The sequence below is a fragment of the Pleurodeles waltl genome, chromosome 3_1, assembly GCF_031143425.1.
Source record: "Pleurodeles waltl isolate 20211129_DDA chromosome 3_1, aPleWal1.hap1.20221129, whole genome shotgun sequence".
In the NCBI taxonomy this organism is placed as follows: Eukaryota; Metazoa; Chordata; class Amphibia; order Caudata; family Salamandridae; genus Pleurodeles; species Pleurodeles waltl.
Window position 1 is genome coordinate 175,246,778 of NC_090440.1, and position 26,524 is coordinate 175,273,301.

Genomic DNA, 26,524 nt, shown 5'->3' on the forward strand with positions numbered 1-26,524 from the left:
AGGGTGAGTCTCTCCACCTTCTAGACACCAAGGAGAGGAGAACAGCCCCTTGGGCAAGGGCTTCTGCTCCCCCCTTAATAATTTGGGCATATTCAATCTTTCTGCCTATCCCCCCGCCCGGTGGGCAGATCGGGGCAGTAGGCCCTGATCTGTCCCAAAGCCAACTAGGAACCAGGGATTTATTTGAAATAAACATCTAGAGGTAGGGGCTGCACTAAATAGGCATTGTAATGCCTTAACCCCTCCCAAAAAGTGGCAGTCTTTCTACCCCCCTGGGCGGCAGGTAGGGGTAATTCTCCCCAATATGCCCCCCCGACCTGGGGGGCAGAAAGCCCACTAGGCACCAGGCATTTTTTTTCAGCTAGGGGTGGGGGATGCCCGGAATGGGCATTACAATAGTCCCACCCCTCCCCTCAAAAAATCAGCACAGACTTTGTGCTCCCCCGGGAGGGCAGATGGGGGTAATAGTCACCAATCTGGCCCCAGGGGATGGAGGGGCCGAAAGCCCACCAGGCACAGGAATCTTTGGGTAACCCCCAACCTCCGCCCCAAAATAAATGGGTACAGTTTTTCTGCCCCCGCAGACGAGAGTATCTCATCCCAATGGCAAGCAAGAGGACATTTGACTCTTCTGGGTTTTGATTTTACATTTGGGCCAAGAGAGCTTAGCTAAATCCCAACATCGTCCCACTTCCAAATGGTGAGTGGCTGCACTTTTTGGACTTCGGTACACTGCTACCTGGAAAAACCTACGAGACACTTCTGAAAACTAAACATCTGGGGTATCGAAGGTGGTGTGCTTCACATGTACCCCACACCATTTTCTTACCCACAATGCCCTGCAAACCTCCAACTTTGCCTGAAATCACACACTTTACCTAGATTTCAGTGATGGAAACTTCAGAAATCCGCAGAAATCCTCAAAATTCCCACCACCCAGCATCACCCCATCTGTACTAATAAAAACTCTGTCCCACTTGTGGGGGTGCCAAAAGCTGAGTCAGCCTAAAAACCTTTGAAAAAAAACCTGCCCTTTTAGACTCGCTTTGGTTCTCCCTTAATCTCTGCATGTTTTTGGCCCTTCCCTGCCGCATGCACAAGTGAGGTATCATTTTTATCAGGAGACCAAGGGGAATGCTGAGTGCTAGGAAATGTGTGCCGGGGTAACTGTGCTTGACACCTCTATGTGGTATTGTCTGTGCCAAAAATGCTGTGTGTGTGCTGGAGGGACTATGTTTGAGTGACTAAAGCTTGCAGACATGCTGCCTGCACTCCACATTTCTGTGTGTAAGGCAAGTAAAGATTCTGCTGAATATCTGCTAGTAGCATAAGGAATCTTTCACTGTTACTGCATGTGATGGGTGCATCAGAGAAGCTTGTGTTTATTCTACTTTTTCCAGTCTACGGGTAAGGAAAGCATGTTTTGGTGCTTCCCAATAAATAGTTGTTTGTGTTTAGGGAAGCTTGCACCACTAATCTTAGAAAACAGCAAATATTATCGGCAATAGTAATACAAATACAGAACATTTCATATTGGCACTTGAATGATCAATCTTCCTAATGTTTCAAGGGTTATGAGATATGTAAAGTTGATATTAATTGGTTTACTGAAAAATACATAATGCAGGCATTTCTATAATCCGTAATGTTATTACGTCTGTTATTTTAGGATTATTGATTCAAAATCGATACTGAAGCTTTTTATGATCTTGCTATCATTATGGGAATGGTACAGGCCCCAAGTGATCCTTTTTTTAAATAACGATTAGCCTAGTGGCTACCAGTGCTTAATTTGTTAATTAAAAGGTACCGGTGCCCAAAACACTACTCAGAAGTGTGACACTGCTGCTTCCCAATGTCAGAGTGCTGAATACTAAGGCTGACAGTCCTGAACCCAACTTAAGTCTCTTTAATCAACTATCAGATAATCCAAACCTGTTTATCTCACTATTGCAGCTTCCTGCTTTCTCCCTTTGTAGTGGTTTTTCAGTCTTTCTCTTCCTTCTTCTTTCCCGTTTGTGTGCTTTTCCCTCTCTTGCTCTCAGAAAATGTCTGAAGAGGAAAAATAAGAGCTGCCACCCAAAAATGAGGGTTTTGGCACCCAGCGGCAACCACTGGCTCAAATTATGCACTGAGGCTTACTTTACATCTAATTGCACCCCTTGTAGTGGTAGAAAGAATGTCTAGGGTGCTGAAATAGTGGATGTAGCCAGAATACAGAGGTGCCACACCCTGGTTCCTTCCTAAAGATTTTGCCCTGATCCCCTGGTGTGCTTTCTGACCACAAAGCCAGGTAATTTAGGAGTCAGCCTTCATTATACCACCCGGGGAGGCAGAAAGACTATCAAGGGACCAGTGGTGGAGGGGGATGGCTCCATGGCAAGATGGGACAGTCCCCATCTTATTCCTTTTTATTGATGTTTTCCTTGGCACCCTAGTGAGCTCTCTGTCCATGGGAATAAGTCAATATGGGTAAACCGCAATCTGCCATAAGGGATGTGAGGGAGCCAGAAATACTGAGGCATGAGGTGTGGGGGGCTAGCACCACAATTGGCAAATTACACGTCCATTCATTTTTAAAAAAAAATTACTTTGGTGATTTTGTGGCTTTCTGAATCCATGTCAAGGTTGACTGGGTGTAAACTGTGCAACCTGCCTCAACCCCCTCCCCCACTGCGACCCCCCTTCCTGTGGGGCACAAAGACAGACATGACCGTGAGTAATGGAGTGTGTTCCAACCATAATAAAGTAAAGCGGTAGTCTAGTGGGTGGATCGTTATTCAGGAGTTAGTATTCTGCTGCAACCTTCAGCATAGCGATCCCTAAGCAGCAATCTATTAGTGAAATTTCTCATTAGAAAGGGGTACTCATGTAATCCTAGTATCTAAAAGTAATCGGTGAAGATTCACATGATTTTCCCATAGTATGTGGGTCACACTCCGCCAATTTAGGAGTGTCAAGAGTAAGACACAAACATTCATAGAAATAGATTTGTGAACCAGACACAGTGGCTTCATTACAGTACATTGTAAGTGCAGTCAATTGTGTTGGTTAATCATATCAAATCATAATTTATTGTGGAAGGAAATGAGAGGGTTGGTACTGGGTGATTAAATGGATCATGAAGAGCTATAGGGCCTCATTACAATCTCAGCGGCATTGCCACCGAGACCGTCAATATGGCAGGGGCAAGGCTACCATCCAGGTGGCTGCCTCACCCTCGTTGTATTATGGTGTTTCCACCAGGCTGACCGGCGGAAACATCACAATTACGATGTTTCTGCCGGTCAGCCTGGTGGACACAGTGTGGCGGCATTGGACACAGCACCCTTAGGGCAGAGCAGACAGTGTGCATTCTGAGGGTGCTGGCAAGGGGGGCCCTGAACTGCCAATGACATGGTCGTGGGGAGTGTAGGGGCCATTCTGTGGCCTCCAGCACTGACATTCCAGCAGCCTCTCCATGGTGGTGCAACCACCATAGAAAGGCTGGCGGAAAGTGGAGTTATGATCTGCACAGCAGTGCTGAACCCAGCACCGCCGTGGCTGACCACACCTCCGACAGCAGCCAACCTATCGGGATCTATGATCCTGGTGGTGGTGGTCTCCTGGCGGTTGGACTGCCACGATCATAATCTGGTGGTCGGACCACCAGGATTGCAGTGATCTGACGGCCACTGCGAGTTTGGCGGTCTCAAGACAGCCAAATTCGTATTTAGGCCTATAGTGTATTTTCTGTAGTATCCATTATTTCTTGTGCTACATAAGGTCATTCTGTTGCAGAAAAAAAGTGGAAAAAAGTTTGGAATTGCCCTTGGCTTTTTTTCCATGTCACTCATATCTATGAGGAAACCAGAGTGTGTGGGCATGGATTAAAATAAATATTCCCTTTGTAGATGGATTGTGATACTGTCATTTAATTTAAATATTAATGCAGCAAAATATGGACAAATACAGAGGATCTATTGGAAGTTGCATAAATCAGTCACAATTTCCACCATGGGTCGCACAGGTCTATATTGCTGTATTCTTCTGTCTCTGTCAAGGGACATTCAAATCCTACAATCAACTGGTCTTCCAGAAAAAAGTGCTATAAGGGTCGGCCCTCCAGATAAAATAGGAGTTCTTGTCCACTAATACAAAGTTTTTATTGACCTTTGCCCTCCCCTCAATAAGGCCCTGCATATACATAGTCGGGTAATAGTCAATAGCCACAGCCATAAAAACAATGTTGCAGTAAATACCCTTAATTCATCACTAATGGGTGGAAATTTATGACAAATTATGTTGTTTGTTCTTAGACCTCAGTGGTTAGAAAAGAGGTGCTGCAAAGGAAGCACTGAAGAGATGTGTGCTAGCAAACTTCTTAGCTCTGACGGAAATGTAAAACGTCAAAATTCATGTCATACTGAGGATATTTTATTTTTATTTCCCCCTTCATAAATATTGAAATCTGAAAAGATGGGTTCTAATCTTGTCTTCACCACATCACTACAACTCCATTGTGCCTACACTGCAAACGTGTTAAGGAAATATGCACAAAAAAATCAACATTTGAAAATTGTTTGGTGCTGTTCTATTTACATTTCGTTTTTCTGTGATCTGGTCTAAACGAGAACTCGCGTACCAGGTTGTTCTATGTGTTGCTCTTACTGTTCCCGATGCTCTGCCGCAATAAAACCTTCTCCCCTAAACACTCTACTCCTTGGAGTTAGGTTTGCGGCACAGAAAAAAAAACTAAACTAAATTAAAAAACGCAGTATTACCATCTTACCTTGTTCCCTCTGTTGATCTTTCTGTTCCATGGACACAAGTGCAGAGAAATGAGCCTGGTCATAGGCGAGGACGAGGGGTGAACAGTGACATCTATTAGGAGGAACCTCCAGAGGTAAATAGATCCCTCCGAATGGGATGGGTGCAAAGGCTGTAAAGAAAAGGTATTTTGAGGAACTGCAATATAAAAAGTGTCTTTAAACTAATTAACAATGATCCATGTAATTAGGGTAAATCTAAGTCCACTACAAAGAATAAGGCGACAAACTTGTCAGGGTAAAACAACTCACAAGAAGGAACCACACAATTGTTGCAAAAATAAAGGATTTTTTATTTCAGCACTAACTACTGGACTAGCATTGGTGTATCTCCCTTTGGAGATACCTACACACAATTTATAAACCAAAATAACCAACAAAAATAGCATAAAATGTAGGGGGGCCTATGGGGAAGGGGCAATCCATATACTAAATAAGTGGAATGCGAAATAGTGAACCCAACCCAGGTGAGTATGGTAGTTAGCGAGGAGTTGTGGGAAGATGAAAACACCTGAGGTAAGCACAGCAAGTGTTCCCAGCGACAAGGTGCAGAGGGGTTACCCACCCAGTCGTCCCATAGGCTAACACAGGGAAGTAGTGGTTGGTAGTTCCTGTTTTTCAGGACCCTTCCTAGGAGACCCTGAGGAAACCAGCACACAAGTGGAAGGTTGCAGAGTGCCTCCACCCCTGAAGACAATCAGGGACCCAGATGCAGAGGGGAGAAGGGACTCTTACTGAAGTTAATGAAAGCTACAGATTGTCCAGCTGCTGTCGCAACCCCTGGGCCAGACCAGTGGAATACAGGTACAGATTCTTCCACCTCCCCAGGGCTTCAATAAATAGAATGGGGGGGGGCGCATGGCCTCCCAGCAGCCCCAGCGACTGCCACCTCGCCAGGGCTAATAACAAACTGAATGGGAGGGACAGTGCTAATTGAATCATTGGAGGTGGGCCACACAGCCCCCCTCGAGGAGCCACAGATGGTCCTGGGGACCGGCAACCCCAAGGCCGGCTCCTGCTATGTCCCGGGGTACCAACCCCTGGGACATAGCTGTTTGCTCTGACTTGATGGGAGCTTTGACAGCCAGGTCAGAGCAAACACTTCACTTTCTGCAAGTGAGAGCTGTCAAACAGGTCTCACTTGCAGAAAGTGAAGTTTTCATCTCTTGCGGCCTAAGGTAACTATAACTTGTGCCACCTGATATTATCAATGATGTTATCAAAGATGTCATGAGTGTTGGTAATGTTGGGTAATTAGTAGTGCATGGTGAGTGCGCAAGTTATAATTGTTTAGGCCGCAAGTTATAGTTACTTGAAATAATTGATAAATTTGTCTGTTTTTTTGCGTGTAAATTCAGAACTATAACGTCCCTGTAACCTCCTAGTCTTTTAAGTGAATTTCTAAGGTTTTTTAATTCTATTTCCTAACTATAATGTCCCCGTAACCTTTGCTTTTTCAGAGAATTTCTATATTTTTTGTATGTAAAGTAATTTCCGTTACTATACGTTAATCCAAGCCAAAGGGCATGCACGGCTGGCACTGGCCACAGGACCTGGCCCGACAGCCAACCCCCTATAACCATCCAACCCCATGCAGTGCAGGGCCTTTGGCAATGTGTGATAGGACTTGGCTGGAGGGCTTGTCTCTCTGGGTGTGAGTGGCTGTGAAAGTGTCTGTCTGGGTGTGAGAGTGGGTGTGGGTGGGTCTATGTGGGTATGAGAGTAGGTGTAAAAGTGAGCACTTTCTACTAGTTAGTTATTAAGTGGTACCTCATGGGTGAATGGCCAGTGTGTGGCAGGGTGGCTCCCTGGCCGATTTCAGTCCCATGGGCCACATACCCCAGGGCCCACTACAATACAATGGAGGGTGTGCAGCCCCCCGCCCGATCTCAACCCAAGGGACCCTATATCCTGGGGCCTGGCCTTAAATTTTTTTGGGAGGTGTTCTGCATAGTCCCCTCCACCTGCTGATTTCAGCCCGGGAACCCATCGCCCAGGCCCCGGCCTTAACAATTCATTAATTTTGGGGGGGGGGGGGAGCCGAACAGCCCCTCTCCCCAAGCTGATTTTGGCCCTGAGAATCCCATTTCCTAGGACCCAGCCTTAACATATTATTATTTTTTTGAAGGGGAGCGGGGCCGTGTGGGAACCACATCAAGATACCAGGCAAGTCTTCATCCCTGTGACATGCGCCCACCTGGAGTACTCTTTTATTTACCTGCTGGGAAAGTTCCTTCTGGTCCCTCCTTTATCCATCACATCGCCAAGGCAGAGTTCTAGGGATGAGGGCTCTCTCCAGCCAGGGCTCCAATAGGGTCCAGTCTACAGAATTCGACTTCACTTTGTTGGAGTTAGTCCTTGTCCTTGTGCTTTTTTTGTCCCTGAGCAGGTAACAGGAGGATAACTACTTGTCCCTTGGAGAGCAGTTCCAGTCCCTGCATGCTAGCAGAAGTCAGGAGTTCTTGAGTCTTCTTTCATCAGTCAGGCAGAATATTCTTTCAAGATGTTTTCTTACTAGGTGAGGGGATTTTAAGAGGTGGTGGTAGGGACGTGCCAGTCGTATCCTGTGTACTAGTCAGTGACTGGACAATTCCCTCCACTCAATTCTATTTTAAATGACTTGACTCCTTCTTTTAATTTACTACAAACATTCCTTAGAGCCTTAAAACAAGATGACCCCAACCAATCTATTGTCCTTCCTCAAGCTACTCCTGTATTTACATGATGTGTCCTCCTTTCACTTAGGGTCCGAACTGGTTTTAATTCTTGCTGGGGCTGAAGCCAGAAAGTCTTGTATGGCCCATGAAGTGACTGGTAGCAGTTTCCGTTGGCCTCATTTGGCATCTCTAACTCAAAGGAAGAGCTGTTATGACTGTCCTTCATTCTGGTAAATGTTCCTGTTTTCCTCTCAGATAATTAATCACTGTTAAACGGTCATTTGTTATCAATACGCCTACCGTCTGGTGCTACCGTCCTAGCACCAGGCCAAGCTATTGTCCTCCTGGAACAGGTTCGTTGAGAGCCAGAAAAGGATGTGTACTGGGCCTCTGGAGTGAGAATAAGAGGCAAACTGGATCTAAAACATTGTTTATTCAGGCAGCAGAAACTACACTTTCTTTAGGTTTCTTAAGTTTATCAAAAATGTACTTTCATTACTGAATTAGATTTTTGAAATGATGTGAAAAATAAAGCATAGGCATGTCATAAATATTTTTCCCAAGTAAGATATCAAACCAAATCAGGGTTTGTAAAGCACAACTACTCACGTGTAAGGGTCTCAAGGCACCAGGGGGTTTGTCCTCTGAGCTTCAGTTGAAGAGCCAGGTTTTAAGGTCCTTCCTGAATTGAGGTAGCGATGATGACTGCCGCAGGAGCAGGGTGTTCCAGTTCTTTGTCTTGAGGTAGGCAAAGGATCTTCCACCATCCGAGGTCTTCCGTATGTGGGATACGGTGGCTAGTGCTTGTTGAGTAGAGTGGTCTGTTGGGGGAGTAGAAGGTGAAGCGGTGGTTAAGGTACATGGGTGCTAGGTCATGGAGGGCCTTGTAAGCATGGATAAGGAGGTTGAAGTTATTTTCTCGAAAGGAAGCCAGTGAAGGCCTCTTAGGTGATTGGAGCTATGTTCGTGGGGTGAATGTCCAGGATGAGTCTGGCAGAGGCGTTTCGGCTATGCTGTAGTCTTTTCAGGTTCTTCTGGGTGGTATTGGCGTAGAGGGCGTTGCCATAGTCAAGTCTGCTGGTAACCAGGACATGGATTATGGTTTTGCGGCCGCCCTTTGTGATCCATTTGAAGATTTTCCAGAGAAGTCGGAGTGTGTGAAAGCAGGAGGATGTGAAAAAAGTTGACCCTGCGGGCCATGATGAGTGATGAGTCCAGGATAAAGCTAAGGTTGTGTGCGTGGTTTGTTGGGGTGGACGGGGTGCAGACGAGTCAATCCAGGCTGATGTGGATGGTCCCAGGATGAGAATCTTGGTCTTGTCAGAGTTGAGCTTGAGGCAGCTGCCCTTCATCCAGGTGATCACGGCTTCCATCCCGTTGTGGAAATTCTTCTTGGCAGCAGTGGGGTTTTCGATCAGTGGGATTACCAGCTGGGTATCGTTGGCATAGAAGACAATGTTCAGCCTGTGGTCCCTGGAGATGAATGTGAGTGGGCCATGTAGATGTCGGAGAGTGTGGGGCTCAGTGAGGAGCCCTGTGGAACCCCGCAGCTGACCTCCATAGATTCTGACAGTTAAGGCAGGAGTCTGACTTTCTGTGTTCTGCCAGACAGGAAAGAGCATATCCATTGTAGGACCTTTCTGTGCAATGAGCCTGGAGCAGAGGGTGCGGTGTGGGACCATGTCAAAGGCAGCCAATAGGTTCAGTAGGATGTGAGCTGCTGTATAGCCGTGGTCGAGGAGTGAGCAGATGTCATCTGTGGCGGCGAAGAGGGCGGTCTCCATACTATGGTTGCTCCTGAAACCTGTTTGGGAGGTGTCCATGATGTAGTTGTCGATGTGCTTACGGAGATGAGTGTTGATGGCTTTTTCGATATAAAATAATGTTTTTAATACTAGCTAGGTTGGGTACTAGAATATGCAGCTTTCCCCTACATAATGAAAATACCTTTTTGACAATTATTCTCTATGAGGACATACAATCCCTCAATGAGGAGTATGCCACCTTTCTGTAATGAAGCACCCAGCCCTGTGATCTTAAAAGACACAAAAAGGGATAGTTTAGGAAATAGTTTTACTACAAGGCAAAAACATTTTTCCTTGTCCAGTGCCACTACAGTGATTTAAATCTTTTGCCCAGCCAGGGCACAATCATACTCTCTAAAGGCATATATTTTTGTCATATCAATGAAATTCGTAAACACACACTGCAGCTCTCATATGGCAGTTGACCTTCACACCGCTGGCACAATTTTCTTAGCGAATGTACAATGGCCTTAACAGAAAGTTGAATACATCAACTGGTTGTAACACAGGGTGTAGTATTTGCTGGGTGCAATAAATACCTTATGTAAGGAAGTATGATTCGGCACCCAGTTCTGCATGTATTAGAATTTGCTGCATGTTCAGGTTTGACCTGCAGAAATTTACCAGGTGAAACTGGAGGTGTGTGTTTGCTAACAAGGAATTATGGACATTGTCTTTTAATGTTAAATAGTTCCACTACTTATTACAAGAATATTCAGAGTGGTAGCAGATTTTCCGAGGCACATAGAGCATAGACTATACCTGTTTGTATTTTTTGTATTGATTCTACCTACCAAACAATTCAAATGGAAATTTCAAGAGCACTAGCTCTTCTTCACATTACCTACATACTAATTTTATCATCCTACTTGACGTAATCCCTGAACTAAACATTTTTATCCCCTCATTTCAGCGTGCCCCACTGACCAACCTCCACCCCCACAACCCTCGCCCTAATCACAGTTGCACTCTTTATATTGTGTCTTATTTGAAGGCTCTTCGCAATCTGTGTAGGTAGTGATGAGTATCTGAGATCACAGTAAACTACTGTAGTCAGAGCCACACTACATTTTATAAGGTACTATAGGTTCAAGAGGAAAGACACTGTATTCTGTGACAACATGGCTGTCTCCTCCTATTGTGTGTGAATAAAGACAACTAACGCAAACTGTTCATGAAATACAAATATATGTAGTTTTGCTCTTTAAGCAACAACTAAACCCTTGCTGAGTGTAATAGTCCCCACAGTCCTGCATACCAGACCGATTAGCATGCCTGTGTCCAAACTTAGAATGTATTTTCCTTGTAGGTGTATTCATTAACATTCATAAGCAAATGTTAAGATATTGGGAAATGTTAGTTGAACTGTTCAATGAAGCAAACATCACTTGTTAAGGACTTACCTTCTCCCCCTGAGTCTCTTAACATGGTATCTGCCACAACCACAATAGGTCTTCTTAATATGTGAGCCAAAACAAACACGTGAAACTCTTCCAAGCTCTCGTACACTGGATCCTCAGCGTTGTCCACTCTTGAAAACACAATATAAATGCGTATAAGAGATTGTCTCACAAACAAAAGAACTGTGTCAAATTGATTAATTAAAAAAACTTAACAGGAAATGTCTTAGGAATGTGAATTTAGTGAAAGAAGCTTTTTACATTAATTACCTTCAGTGGTAGAAAATGTTGGAGTGGCTTCCAGTTTTACATAGGTCAAACATTATTCTCATTAGGGCATTCAGAAAGCTTTACACACATTGGTTACAGTTCAACAGACAATATATGAGGTATACTTGAACAAAAGAAAGAGGTGGGGGTGTATTGTTAGGGTGGCTTCAGATGCAGGACTTCATTAGTGTAAACTTCTGTTTGTTTTTTTATTAAACAAAGCAAACTTTTAGAGGTGGGGAAATGCAGGCAAAAAAGCATGTTTCTAATCAAACAATTATTTTGTCACAAAATGTTTGTGCAAAAATGTATTTTCCAAGAAGCTGTGCCTAAAACAATAGTATAGGTTCACAACCTGTGCACATTGCAAAGTGTAAAAGTTCAGAATTTCACAAAACTTGAACTTCCTGGACTGTGTTTGGGGCCTCATGTACATAGAATTGGTTTAGTAACTGTGATCGCAAATTGCACACCGCCTTTTACTGAATTGTTTTCAATTTTTTGAACCGCCATATATAACAGGTTGATTTACAAAATACAGTATCATAGAGGGTCATGATCCTACCTACCTCTTAAATATTTATGAGGTAGGTCCAAATTTCAACCCACTACGATTGTCCACTTTCACAGAGCTAGTGGACTTATGGAGTCAGCAGACCACCATTCTGTGATTGTGTTTAAATTAGGCATTTTATTTTTTTTAAATTACATGAGTAGGCAGTGGTCCCATGTCAACATTTACAAAGAGAGAGATGTGTCTTAAGGACCCCATTCGAGTTTACCCCTCTTTTGATTTGGTGGTAAATATATAAATGGCGTGCAACAAGATTTCAGTAGCAACATGTTAATACATACCTTAAGGAATCTGTATTTGGAAGGGACATACCTAAGATGCCCTTTCCAAATAGAGATTCATTATAGTTTCCTTAACTGATTTAATTATTCAGAAGACCTTTTCCGAATCATTAATTGGGTTTAGCATATATTTCAAAATGTTATAGAGGTCGCAAACCTTCAGGTTTACTGAATCTGAGCTTTTGCAACTGTTAAAACATTTTGTAAATCAGGTCCTTAGTTTCTGCACTTTCCTAGTACAGAGGCCCCCAGCACAGCCTCACTGCCAGCCTTTCCATGCCGGTCAGCCCAGCATGGAAAGGCTGGCAGTGAGGGAAGCTGTAATCAGCCAGGCGGCACTGAGTTCTTCGCCACACTGGCTGAGTATAACCCTAACCATAATGCCGTCGGGAACCATGGGCCAGATGTAGCAAAGGGTTTTCTCCATTCTGTGTCTATGGGAAAAAGTGTTTGTACATATGGCCCTAAGTCCCTGTCCATGTCCCTGGCAGTCGGACCGCCTAGAGTACGGCAGTCCGACCGTCAATGCGAGTATATTGGTCGTTGGACCGCCACACTCGTAAAGAGGTCTTTAGTTCACTCAATACATGTTTGATGCGGTCATTGCAAATTGTAATTGTAATAGTACAGGAAGGTTTCCATGGCGTTATCTGAGGATGTACATTTTGTTTTAAAGAGGGGCATAACTAAGGTCTCACTACAACTGCCATTCCATCAAGCCAAACAGAAATGTAGAGAAAATTAAAAAATTTTTTTTTTGAAAAGTAGGATACATTATTTGCAGTTTTTTTCATATGTTTTTTGCTTCGAGAATAGGCACAGCCAATAGTCATACATACGACTGTTGAACAAGGTTTCAATTTGAAGTAGCCCCAATTTCAAGTTAGATTTAATTTAATTAAATTGACTCCCCACTCTAGATAAATGAGGGTGATTATTTAGCTGCAGGTGATTATTTAGCTCTGAGACTACGATTTTAGAATCTGCCATGTAATTTGTTTAAAATGAATGTGCCTAATTCCACAAAGCACTGTGTTAGACTTGGCAGCCTTAGGGTGGTCCACCCTGACTTTTTGACTGCCTTCCTCCACTTTTTGGACACTGATTTTGCTGGTTTTAGGACTCTGCTGTGCGACAGAAATTTCCATGCATCGCCCACCCGATCGACGCAGCCCCTGTGACTTCCTCCTGCACGTCTAGGATTTCTCCGCATTGTCCCCGGGGCATCCAAAAAACCCTGCAACCCGAAAAGGATCCCAGTCTACGTGCCAGAAATCGACGCAAAGCCTGCCCTGCGTGCAAACTCAATGAGGCAACGTCGGTGTGCACCAGAAAAATCGACGCACACCTCACCGTTTTCCACGCATCACCTCCTCTGCGGCCCCATGCGGAGAATTTGAACGCAAACCAGGTACTTTGTGCTTGCAAAAGACATTTGTTGCTTTTTAAAGACTAAAGACTTCTTTTATCATTTCCTACAGTGAGACTCAAAGTGTACTTATCAAATCTTAATTGTTTTGACCTGCATTTAACCAGATAAATATTATAAATTTTTCTAAACACTGTGTGCTGTATTTTTGTGGTGTATACTGTGTTATTGCATGATTTATTGCACAAATACTTTACACATTGCCTTCTAAGTTAAGCCTGACTGCTCAGTGCCAAGCTACCAGAGGGCGGGCACAGAATAATTTGGATTGTGTGTGACTTACCCTGACTAGAGTGAGGGTCCTTGCTTGGACAGGGGGTAACCTGACTGCCAACCATTTCTAACATTAGTGATCAGCGGTGAGGATAGGCCTTGTATTTGTGCAGTGACATACAATAACTATGTGTACACTACCTACCCACAGTTGAAGGTCAACTTGATTTGTAATCTTTTTCAGCAATTTTATTCTCCACCTGATTTTTAACTAAATCCTCATTCAACATATCACTGGCTGGGTTTCAAGCAGGAGATTAAGATTTTGACCTAGCCAAGCTGGAGACATACACTGTCAAACAGCTGAAGTGGTTCTGCAAGGGGTTGGGAGTACCCTCCACGAAGGAGGAGTACCAAAAGGCACTGAGGGCCTGGGCAGAAGCGGATGGCCCCTCAGAGGATTTCTTGCCAGTAGTGGGGGATTTTACCCCTGGAATTGTGCCCCCTAGTAAACCAGGGAGCAGTGTCTCTAGCCATGGCCTGACCGCAGAGGAAAGGAGGGAAGAGAGAGAGTTTCAAGTACAAATGGCAAAGGTAAAAATTGAAGTTCAACAGGAGGAGAAGAGAGCAGAAAAGGCTTTGGCTGATAAGAAACTTTTGTTGGCTCATGAACTGAGTCTCAGGGAGCTGGATATCAAGGCTAGGCAGTCTGAGTCCAGCAGTGATGGTGTCAGCGCACCTTCAGGACCTGCAGGAGAAGGGAAGGTTCGTATACCCAAAAAATGTAGTGCCTAGTTATGTGGTGGGAGATGACGTTGACAGGTGGATGGCTACTTATGAAGTTGGGGGTCTCTGAAGAGCAATGGGGCGGCCTTGTGGTGGTATGTACCAGTAGTGGGGAGGGACACACTCCTTGCATTGGATCCTAAGGATCAAAACAGATACACACCCATGAAAATGGCTTTCCTTGCCAAGTTTGGGATGACACCTGAGAAGTACTGTCAGAGTTTCAGGGAAGCACCAAACTCTCCACAAAGAACTGGGTAGACTTTTTTGATTCCTCCAGTAAGGCACTGAATGGATGGGTGCGGGGTAGTAAAGTAGATGACGATTTGGGGTTATATAATTTGATCCTGAAAGAGCATATGTTCAGTGTTTGCTTTACAGAGTTGCGCCAGTACCTAGTTAACAATAAGCTGACTGATCCTAGAAAGCTTGCTGAGAAGGCAAACCTCTGGGTTAGCATCAGAGTGTCCAAAAAGGTACCTGGGGGGACACCCATAAAGGTGGTCAGGGTTCCCAAAAGAAGAAAGAGGGGGGAGAAAAACTTAAAAACAAGGAGTTCTCAAAAGGCCCCCAAAACAATTCCCAGGGAGGTGGTGGTACCCAGTCCCAGCCTTAGTCTGAGAGGAGGTCAGACTGTCAGGGGTCAGCTGGTGTCAGCAGAGCAAGTCATCCCTAATACACTCAACCAGGTCATAGTCGCTGACAATCTCAAGAGCCACCTACCGGTAGCTCTGGTTCCCTTTGAGTGGGGGGGGGGGTCTCTGGTACTCTAAAGGTAGCTGTGAGTCCTGCCATGCCTGTAGATAGTCTGTTAGGTAATGATTTTGAGCACACTGCCTGGAAGGAGGTAGAGCTCAGATCCCACCTTGAGATGTTAGGTTTGCCTGAATGGGTCTGCATGACCACACGGTCCATGGCTGCCCGGGAAGGGAGTCAAGGCTGTCTGGAGCCTGGAGCAATGGCTCAGACAACTGCACAAAGGAAGGGCAAGGGGCGCGGGAAGCCAGCCCCAGATATTCCCATGTTGGTTGACGGGGTCCCAGATGAGGAGACCCCTGAGCCAACTAGGGAAGATATTGCCGACCTGGGTAACCTGCCGGACCTTGCTGGCTGGCAAGTGGAAGATGGGCCAACCAGGGAGGAATTCTGCAAAGCGCAGAAGGAGTGCCCCACTCTTGTGGGTCTGAGGCAAAAAGCCTCAGCCCAAGCAGCAGGTGAAGCCTCTGGCGATCACCACATATATTGGGAGAATGATCTCCTCTACAGTGATCCTAAGGTACCGGCCGCAGGGCCAGCACGTGTGCTGGTGGTCCCCCAGTACTACCGGCCTTCCTACTGGGCCTGGCTCGTGACATCCCTCTGGCAGGACGTTTGGGGCAAGACTTTGCCAGGCTTGTCACCCACTTCCATTGGCCTAGAACCCAGGTAGCCTCAGATATTTTCTGTAGGGCCTGCCCAACCTGTAAGGCCTTATGGGCAGACAGGGAAAAGGCTTAAGGCCCCCTGATCCCACTCCCCGTTGTTGGCACCCTCTTTGAAGGGATGGGCATCAACGTCATTGGTCCCTTGGACCCCAAAACGCCCTAGGCAACAGGTTTATCCCGGTTTTGGTGGACCATGCCACCTCCTACCAGAGGCAATCCTTCTGAGGACAATGACTGCACAGGTGGTGACCAGAGCTCTTATGGGGATATTTACCCATGTGGGGTTCCCCAAGGAGGTTGTGTCTGACAGAGACACAAACTTCATGTCAGTGTACATGAAGTCCATGTGGGATGAGTGTGGGGTAACCTACCGGTTTACCACCCCTTACCATCCTCAAACCAATGGGCTTGTTGAAAAATTCAACAAGACCCTGAAAGGCATGACCACTGGCCTGCATGAGGCGCACGTGGGACGTCCTCTTGCCATGCCTTCTCTTTGCATATAGGGAGGTGCCCCAGAGAGGGGTGGGGTTCAGCCCCTTTGAACTTTTCTATGGTCACCCTTTCAGGTGGGAGAAAGCTCCCAAGAAACCTCCCCAGGATGTGGTCAGTTGCATGCTGGCCCTCCGCACCCAGACACAGCGTTTCTGGAAACAGGCCAAGAGCAACCTCAAAGCCAATCAAGAGGTGACGAAGGAGTGGTATGACCAGAAGGCCACTCTGGTAGAATTCTCACCTGGAGACAAGGTATGGGTGATGGAGCCAGTAGAGCCTAGAGCCCTCCAGGACCGCTGGACTAGCCCATTTGAAATCAGGGAGCGTAAGGGGGAGGCTACTTACCTAGTGGACCTCAAGACCCCTAGAAACCCCCTGAGGGTTCTCCACCACAACAGACTGAAGCCTCATTTTGAGAGGACTGACGTCAGTATACGCCTTGTGACAGATGAGGGCATGGAAGATGAGACTGAGCCTCTCCCCAACCTCCTCTCTTCCAAAGAAGGTGATGGGTCAGTGGAGGGTGTTATCCTCTCTGACTCCCTGACCCTAGATCAGAGGGGAGACTGCTACAAGTTGTTGGAGCAGTTCTCTTCCCTGTTCTTCCTCACTCCTGGACTCACACACTTGTGTGTCCATGACATTGACACCGGAGACAGTCCTCCTGTAAAGAATAAGATTTACAGGGTGTCAGACAAAGTGAGGTCCAGCATCAAGGATGAAGTTTCCAAGATGCTGGCACTTGGGGTGATAGAGAAGTCCAGCAGTCCCTGGTCCAGGCCAGTGGTGTTGGTTCCCAAGGCTGCTGCTCCTGGTGCCAAGCCAGAACTTAGGTTCTGCGTGGACTACTGGGGTCTCAACTCTGTCACGAAGACAGATGCTCACCCCATCCCCAGAGCTGATGAGCTCGTAGACAGGCTTGGCGCTGCCAAGTTCCTTAGTACCTTTGACCTCACGTCAGGGTACTGGCAAATCGCCTTAACTAAAGGGGCTCAAGAGAGATCCGCTTTCTCTACTCCTGCGGGCCATTACCAGTTCAGAGTAATGCCCTTTGGATTGAAAGATGCCCGGCTACTTTCCAATGGTTGGTTAATGGGGTCCTAGCTGGCAAGGATGCCTTCTGTGCAGCCTACCTAGATGAAATTGTCGTCTATAGTTCCAGCTGGGAGGAACACCTGCACCACCTCAAGGATGTGCTTCAGGCCCTGCAACAGACAGGCCTGACCATCAAGGCCAGAAAGTGCCAGATTGGGCAGGGTTTCGTGGGGTACTTGGGACACCTAGTAGGTGGGGGCAAAGTGCAGCCCCTCCAGGCCAAGATTGAAACTATCAAGGCCAGGCAACCACCTAGAACTGAAATCGAAGTGAGGGTCTTCATTAGCCTCACTGGTTATTACCGTAGATTCTTCAATTGCAATGGAACCATTGTGTCACCCTTGACAGAACTCACATCCAAAAAGCAACCTAGGTTGTTGAATTGGACAAGGCTTGTCAGAAAGCCTTTGACACCCTGAAGGAAGCCATGTGCATGGCCCCCGTGCTCAAGGCACATGACTACTCCCAGGAATTTATTGTGCAGACAGACGCTTCAGAGCATGGCATAGGGGCAGTTCAAGCACAGCTAAATGAGGAGGGCCTAGACCAACCAGTAGTCTTTATTAGCAGAAGACTATTACCAGGGGAACAGAGGTGGAGTGCTATTGAGAGAGAAGCATTTGATGTGGTCTGGGCACTGAAGAAGCTGAGACCCCTACCTGTTTGAGACTCACTTTCGGGTTCAGACAGCCCCTCAGATGGCTCATGCAGATGAGGGGCAAAATCCTAAACTCTTGAGGTGGTCCATTTCCCTACAGGGGATGGACTTTACAGTGGAGCATCACCCAGGGATTGACCACACCAATGGTGATAGTCTCTCCAGATACTTCCGCCTTAGTGATGAGAGCTCCCAGGAGGTTGGGTAGCTTTCCCCACTTTCAGCTGGGGGAGGCACATGTTAGACCTGACAGCCTTAGGGTGGTCACCCCTAACTTTTTGCCTGCCTCCCTCCACTTTTTGGACACTGTTTTTGCTGGTGTTAGGACTGCGCACTTTACCACTGCTAACCAGTGCTAAAGTGCATATACTCTCTCCCTTAAAACATGGTGACATTGGTTCATACCCAATTGGCTTATTTAATCTACTTGTAAGACCCCAGTAAAGTGCACTACATGTGCCCAGGACCTGTAGATTAAATGTTACTAGTGGGCCTACAGCACTGATTGTGTCACTCACATAAGTAGCCTCTTAAACATGCCTGAGGCCTGCCATTGCAAGGCCTGTGTGTGCAGTTTCACTGTCACATCGACTTGGCATTTAAAAGTACTTGCCAAGCTTTAAAAACTCCCCTTTTTCTACATATAAGTCACCCCTCAGGTAGGCCCTAGGTAACCCATAGGGCAGGGTGCTATGTAGATAAAAGGCAGGACATTTACCTGTGCAGTTTATATGTCCCGGTAGTGTAAAACTCTTAAATTTGTTTTCACACTGCTGTGAGGCCTGCTCCTTTCATAGGCTAACATTAGGGCTACACCCATATACTGTTTGAGTGGTAGATTCTGATCTGAAAGGAGTAACAAGGTCATATTTAGTATGACCAGAAGGGTAATACAAAATCCTGCTGACTGGTGAAGTTGGATTTAATATTACTATTTTAGAAAAGCCACTGTTAGAAAGTGAACATTTCTCTGCACGTAAATCCTTCTGTGCCTTACAATCCACGTCTGGCTAGTTTACTTGACAGCTCCCTTGTGCATTTCGTTCAGACAACCCCAAACACAGGATGCTCAGTCACACCTGCATACTAAATGGGTCTTCCTGGGCTGGGAGAGTGGAGGGCCTGACACTTACATTTGAAAGGACAAAGGCTTGCCCTCACACAATGGACTGCCAAACCCCCTACTGGGACCCTGGCAGACAGGATGCAACTGAAAGGGGATGTGGTCTACTTCTAAGCCACTCTTTGAAGTCTCCCCCACTTCAGAGGCACATTTGGGTATTTAAACAGGGCCTCTGACCCTACCAACTCAGGCACTTCTGGACAAGATACCACTGGACAGAACCTTCATCCTGCCAAGAGGAACTGCCTGGCTGTCCAAAGGACTCACCTGACTGCTTTTCTGCAAAGGACTGCTGTCCTGCTGTTGCCCTACTGCCTTGCTTCCCTCTGGCTCTGATGAGAAGTGCTCTCCAAGGGCTCGGATAGAGCTTGCCTCCTGTTCCTTGAAGTCTCAGGACCAAAAAGACTTCACTTTTGCAAAAGAACTTCTTATGCAGTGAAAATCCATGCACAGCCTGCAAGAAGCTTCGCACAGCCTGCATTGCGGTGAGAAAATCACCGCATGCGGAACCGGAACGACGCAGCCCGGCTCCCCCAGAGGAGATTGACGCAGCACCAGCATTGCGACCGGAATGTCTACGCTCGGCCCACTAGAACGACGCAGAGCCGAACCGGAATGACACAGCCCGACTTCCTGTAAGAAGAATCGACCCAGCGCCTGCCGTGCAACAGAAATTTCCACGCACCGCCCACCGGATCGACGAAGCTCCTGTGACTACATCCTGCACTCCTAGGATTTCTCCGCATTGTCCTGGGGCATCCAAAAACCCCGCAACCCAAAGAGGATTCCAGTATATGTGCCGGAATTCGACGCAAAGCCTACCCTGCGTGAAAACTCAACTACGCACTGTTGGTGTGCGCCAGAAAAATCAACGCACACCTCTCTCTTTTCCACACATCTCCTCCCCTGCGGCCCCTTGCGGAGAATTTGAATGCAAACCAGGTAAGTTGTGCTTGCAAGAGACATTTGTTGCCTTTTAAAGACTAAAGACTTCTTTTATCATTTCCTACAGTGACAACTCAAAGTGTACTTGTCAAATCTTAATCATTTTGACCTGCATTTAACCAGATAAATATTATATATTTTTCTACACACTGTGTGGTGTATTTTTGTGCTGTTATACTGTGTTATTGCATGATTTATTGCACAAATACTTACACAATGCCTTCTAAGATATGCCTGACTGCTCAGTGCCAAGCTACCAGAGGGTGGGCACAGAATAATTTGGATTGTGTGTGACTTACCCTGACTAGAGTGAGGGTCCTTTCTTGGACAGGGGGTAACCTGACTGCCAACCAAAGACCCCATTTCTAACACACTGTAAATGTTCGGAACAAGGTGTCTCTGATTGTTCCACGTGTATGAGAGATGTTGGTTTTGAATGCACCATTACTCGTAACTGTTGCTTCTACTCTATGAAGCTAAAGAAGATGTGATCAGCAACAAGAATTTGTGCACCAACACCATCTGCCTTGCCCTTGAATTTAGGTTGAAATCGTTATTTAAAGGGTGGCAGGGCTGTGTGGAAAGTATTTTGTCACAGTGAGTTTATAATGTCTCCTGCAATTTGGGAAAATGAGATTAAGGCAAATTATCATCATTTTCATAAAGAAAGTAAACATTAACTGAATGATCATCTTTTATTACATCTCATTTGAATACTTGGTCTATAAATTAAGTACGTTGGATTTCGCCTCATTATACCTGTAGACTGTATATGCACAACACACAACAAAACAATGCATTTTTGAAGAAGGGAAGATCTTCTGGAGCTACTAATTCTGATGATTATTGTCAGATGGACATTGTAAACTTTTAGTTCACCAAAGGCACCATTTCACTTAATACGCATTTAAGCCAATGATAGGCTGAATGTCTGGGGTTGCAGATCTTCTGTAAATTTCCTAATGCCTCAGAGAGCGGCAAGCTATGCATACTATTCAACTCCATCTTACTCTGCCCAAAGGAAAAAACGTTGCTTTTCATCACATTTTAGTTTGAACAAATCATGACAAAAATACATATGACATTTAATCAGGTTAAATCATAAATATCAGAACTTAAAAATATCACACATGAAAATAATGGCTCACTATTAAAAACAAAGGAGCACATGTTTATTTTGTTAATGATATCACTAAAATGTCTAACCTTATTTATGCTTTCACATCTCTTGGGAAAAATAAAGATAGGACCTCAAAAAGTGGATATGTTGGTGCTCTATGTGCTGGAGGCCAAAACAATAGGTAAACATGTAGTAGCCAAGACCATAGGATATTAATTTCAAGTTTGTCTAAAGGTAGGTCCTTTTTATCGCACCAGATAAATAAGGATACAGAGAGGTACTTTATTTGTGATAAATAGCATCTTCTATGAATGATGAATAACATTTAGGGCCACATGTACGAAAATTTGGAATTGCAATTTCCTAATTGCGATTCCATGCATCTGTTTGGGACTTTAATTGGTGACCGGAGCCGTGCGGGACACTTCCGGTCCCCTCAGCCACAGTAAAACACTTGGGTGTTATTTGTGACTCTGCATTAACTTTTGATTTTCAGGTTAATAAAATCACCAATGCCTGCAGCTGGATTATTAAGATGCTCAAGAAAATCCTCTCTTTCATATTTCAGGATTTGAGAGTAAAAGTAGTGCTAGCCCTGATTGGATCGAGACTGGACTACTGTAATGCTCTTTATCTGAACATTAATCAATCCTCGCTAAATAAGCTACAATTGATCCAGAATCATAGTGCACATTTGGTTCTGGGTCTAGATAAGTATGCATCGGCCAGATATAGCCTGCATACACTTCATTGGCTACCGATTAGGAAGCGGATCATTTTCAAAGCATTGTGCTTGGTTCATAAGTCCCCTTATTTACAGGCTCCTTCCTCGCCTCTTCCCTTCATTAAGTGGTATATACCTGGGAGGATGCTTCGTTCAGCTGATCGTTAGCTTATGCTTCTAGGACCAAGAAAGTGAAAGGGGGGGACCGAGCTTTTTCTACAGTGGCGGTCAAATTATTGAACACTTTACCTTTGAAAATTAGGAACATTCCTTCTCTTCCACTATTTCGTAAACAATTGAAAACCTGGTTATTTCAGGCCTAATCTTAGATGGATCGGAGTATCATGGTCTCATTTCCTACTCATAGCGCTTTGATACCGCTGGTCGAAATCTGCTCTATTAAATACTATATATAAATATACTCATTAACATCTTTCACATTATTCAGTAGACACTGTGGATAACAGATGATAGGACAGGCTTTCTGTAATAAGACAGCGTGAACTAACTGAATATCGGAGAAAGGAGTAGTCCAAGGATGAAGCTTTTGAGAAAGGGCAACCCTGACATTGGACCTCCGATCAGATCAGTAAAAGGAAAAAGGTTTGGTTCAAAAGCTTTATTTCAAGAAAAAGAAATGTGTAGGAACCACTACTAATAAGAGACAGCATGGTTCATAATTAGAGGGGTCTCTTATGAATCAGGAAATGGTCTCTGGAATTTTTAGACCGCTTCAGGTCAAGACACTGGTCAGTCCTTAATGGAATAGAAAACCATTGAAAGATGGCTTCTTTGCATGTGCAAGCATACACAGCGGCACTTCTGGAATGACTGTTCTTCAAGAAAACAATAAGGCATTCCAAAGAGGCCGCTATGCATACATACACCCGACAGCCTCCTTGCATTGCTCCTTATTTTGCATTAAGATAAATCATTTCAAGACCCACACAACAGCTAATCGCTAAAAAAAGGCATTGGCAAAACCAATATGTCTGCGCCCAAGTATCACAGGAGAGATCTATTGTCTTTGCCAATTCTCATTGCACCTTTCTTCCCTAGTCAAATAAAGCTGAAGGCTTTTTCCTTACATGAATCATGTAGAAGATTGCAACTTTACATGTACTCATTTATATTTATGCACTCTTATTGCTCTGTATCATTTCAGGTGTTGTGTGTATACGTATTACTGTGTGCTTGTGTCCAACTGTAGCCTTTGGGCTTCTGAGTGCCTTTTATTGTATTCTGCATTTAACACTATATCAGTGTCTTGTGTATGTCTTTCCATGCTAAGATAGGCTTTTCACTCATATATCTAATAATGTGCTACATTGTTTAGCTTGGGCTCCAAAAATACACTCTGGGTGATAACAATAAAACCTGCCTGCTATCAGCTGAATTGTGTGAGCTAGGGACAAAATACCATTTGGCAGCAGGTACCAATTCAGTGGCGACTGCCGCATATGTCGTGGAGGGCTGATGGGGGGTTGATGGAGTGACAGGGGAAACTTTTTTTAAACAAGCATTTGCAATGCAACGGGTCTCGCGTTTGCTCGTGTTAGAGCTGATAGCTTTGTAAACTCCTAACCCGACTTTTCACTGGTAATGAAACCTATCGGCAAAAGTGCATTTATGTATGTAACCCGAAAAAGTGCAATTAACTGTGTAACAGGGCCGATATTATGTAAAGCGCTCGACTTCTGCCAAGTGAGATCGCACTAGGAAAATAGAGAAAAAGTAGTCCACGCGCTGGACAGAAAACAGCGAGCTTCGCATGTTTTCTGTACTTGGTCGATGCGCTCGAGGAGGGCTATCCACAGGAAAAGGCATGACATGTGCATGCCTTCCACTAATGAAATCAAGCACATTCTAAAAGGCAAGCCCAAAAACCAATGACAGACACTGACGAGACGTGGACAGGGCTCCGAGCCGTTTTTATTACTAAAGCACCTCGCTTAGCGAAACGCATGCGCAAGCGCATGCGACGCAGGCTCGACCTTAAAAAAGAAAGAAAACAGTTACCGCCGCTGTCTGTCTCCTAAAGCAGTCTCCTGCTGCCTCGCTAGGACACCAGCACAGGCTCCTCAGCAATCCTCGCGCTGCTTGCATGCTCAACATAGCATGTAAGAAGCATCAGGATTGGTCTGAGTGGCTTGGAGTGTCGCTCAGACACAAGCCTGGGCGTCTGCGCTGTTTCTCTAGCCTGGCTGTGCGCCTGTGTGTTTGAACAGCACTCTCCCCCCACCTCCTCATGGCCCGCATCGCCCCTCCCTGCACCTGCTGGCTGAGCCAGCATATGAAAAATGAAAAAACCAATAGCAAGCTATTGTTTTATTTTTCATCTGCTGGCTCATCCAGGGGGGCGATGCCCCTCTGTCACTTGCATTGCAATTGCTGGATTCCACCTCTGATGATGATCCTTTCATCGGCTAACTCCTTATCGCACAGACTCACTAGGGGTACAGAAGTCCTGAAAATGTCATGTTATATCTCTTTGTAACTTTTAAATTCTTATATTTTCAATTGCTTGCATAATATTGATATTTGCTACCATTATTGCTCATATGTCCTGAACAAGGTGGGCTTCTCCAAAAAGTCCTCTGGATTTTCTGGTCTGTGAGATTAGCTTCAGTGTTCCTGTATCTGGGAAATACAGGTGAAGGAACACCAGGTCAGTTATAACTAAGCAGAACAGTGTACTGCTCTCCCCAACTTGTACTAGGCCCATGGTTGCTAAATGTGATACGATCTATAATTTCTAGGATGGTAGTAAACTTGACCTTAAGTAATAAAATATTCGTTTTCTACTGATACAGCAACAGCATCACTGATTATTGTTTGCCAAAAGGCTTTTCTCGAGAATGTGGACTCCCCCCCTCCCTCCACTTCACCCCTTGCCCTTATCTCAAGGTGAAGTACTGGACCACAGCAGTGTCTTTACTGGTATCGAGTGTGTCTCACATAGAAATAAACATCGGAACTACATGCATGCAGTTATATAGGGACTTATGTTGAGCTATATCATCATTATTTGTGAATCTGTATAAAATAGTATACGGTTAGATTCAGAATCCTTCACTTTTACTTCTACAGAGAAACGAAATTAATATTAATTCATACAGTGACATCAAAATGGAACTCTTTATTTTGGCTTTCGAAACAGTACTGACAAACATGAAGTTTCTATTTCAGGGCCAGGCTGAAAACAAAGATCTGCCCTCCCAAACATATTCAAAGTACCCCCTCTCTACAGAAGTATGCGACAGGAAAAGCCACAGGGGCACACTTGAGTCTCAGTAACCTACTACCTTGCAATCCACTGGGAAAACGTCACTGTCACAATGGACAGCCTGAACCTGATCCGTATTTCGATGTGTGATAGTGAAACAATGTTTTAATCACTTATGTTGTTTATGTACAGCCAGTATATGTTTTAGTGGATCTTGTAAAGGAAAACTCAGGAATTCTTTATTTCACAGGGTCAGAAATGTTGTCCCCATTCTCTGGGTGTGAGTAAACTGGCAGAAATGAAGTGTGTGGGGTGTGCGTGTGTGAGAGAGAGACTTGCATAGCTACTGTCTGTGCAGTTTATGTGTGTGTTGGGTCTATATCTATTGTTGCTCTATGTCCTGTATATGCTGTATGTGTGACAGACGGTTCAACTGCTGCTGGTGTCATGATTTATTTGGTCACTTATACACCACTTACCACCATCAAGCATCTAAGCACCTGCTCTTTCAATCTTGGTGAAGCTGTGATTACCTACTGACTATACTACAGCCTTATCAATGGTTGTTTTCGTAAACACTCTGAAATGGCCATAGTTTATCTGTGGTCCTATAAAATGCATAAACATAATGAGATCTGTTTACAGAGCTTTATGTATTTCATTCTTACACCTGGGCAAAGCCTTTGTCCAGATTCAAAAAGCCATTTTTGCTTCAAGGCTGGGTTAAGGGCCACCTGTGGAAGATTAAGGATAACAAGACTGAAATCCTGGTCATTATTGTCCGGTCCAATAACCTCTCCGCTGCCAGGGAAACCATGCCTACCCCTAAGCAGAGGACTGAAAACATTGGAGCCTGGTTTGATAAAGATCTTACTTTCGATTTTCAAATCCACAAACTCCGGACTTCCTGTTTTCAGTTTCTCTTCTGGCTTTCCAGTAATAATAGTGGGTATGTTTATGAAGGGGAAAATAGCAAATCTGCACCTTTCATATGTGAAGATTTATGATCCCCTTTGTTAATCAGAAACACAATTTACTTGTGTACATTAATCACAATTGAGTGTATAATCATGAGTATGACGTACATGGACATGATCTGTACATGTGATGTATGTTTTAAACATACAGTAGCCTTTATCTGATTCTGATTCTGTATGTGATTCTGACACTCCTCAAGAAAGATGGCTCCCACTAAACAACTTAAGAGCCATCATTCAAGCACTGATCACCAGCAGACTGGACTATAGAAATGCTCTCTATGTTGGAATCACAGCACATCTCACCAAGAGGCTCCAGGTCATTCGGAAAGGATTAGCCAGACTCACTCTCAAACTGCAAGTACACAAACACACATCCAATCATCTCCACAGACCTCCACTACCTAACCCATACACAAACACTCCTTCCTCACCTCCTCACTCACACCTACAGAGTATTACAAGGCCCTGCATATCGTAACAGTTGCATTCCCTTCCACACTCCGGTGACCTC

General features: G+C 45.0%; 1 protein-coding gene across 2 annotated transcripts in view; it reads right to left on the minus strand.

The window, feature by feature from the left end:
- Window positions 1–26,524, minus strand: part of OTUD7A (OTU deubiquitinase 7A) — a 1,097,633-nt gene that overhangs the window by 143,616 nt on the left and 927,493 nt on the right. For both annotated transcript variants that reach the window (XM_069222100.1, XM_069222099.1), the window contains exons 12-13: window positions 10,674–10,801; window positions 4,772–4,921 (exon numbers count right to left, since the gene is read on the minus strand). In XM_069222100.1, the coding sequence (XP_069078201.1) occupies window positions 4,772–4,921; window positions 10,674–10,801 (278 nt within the window). The remainder of the gene's footprint in view (window positions 1–4,771; window positions 4,922–10,673; window positions 10,802–26,524) is intronic.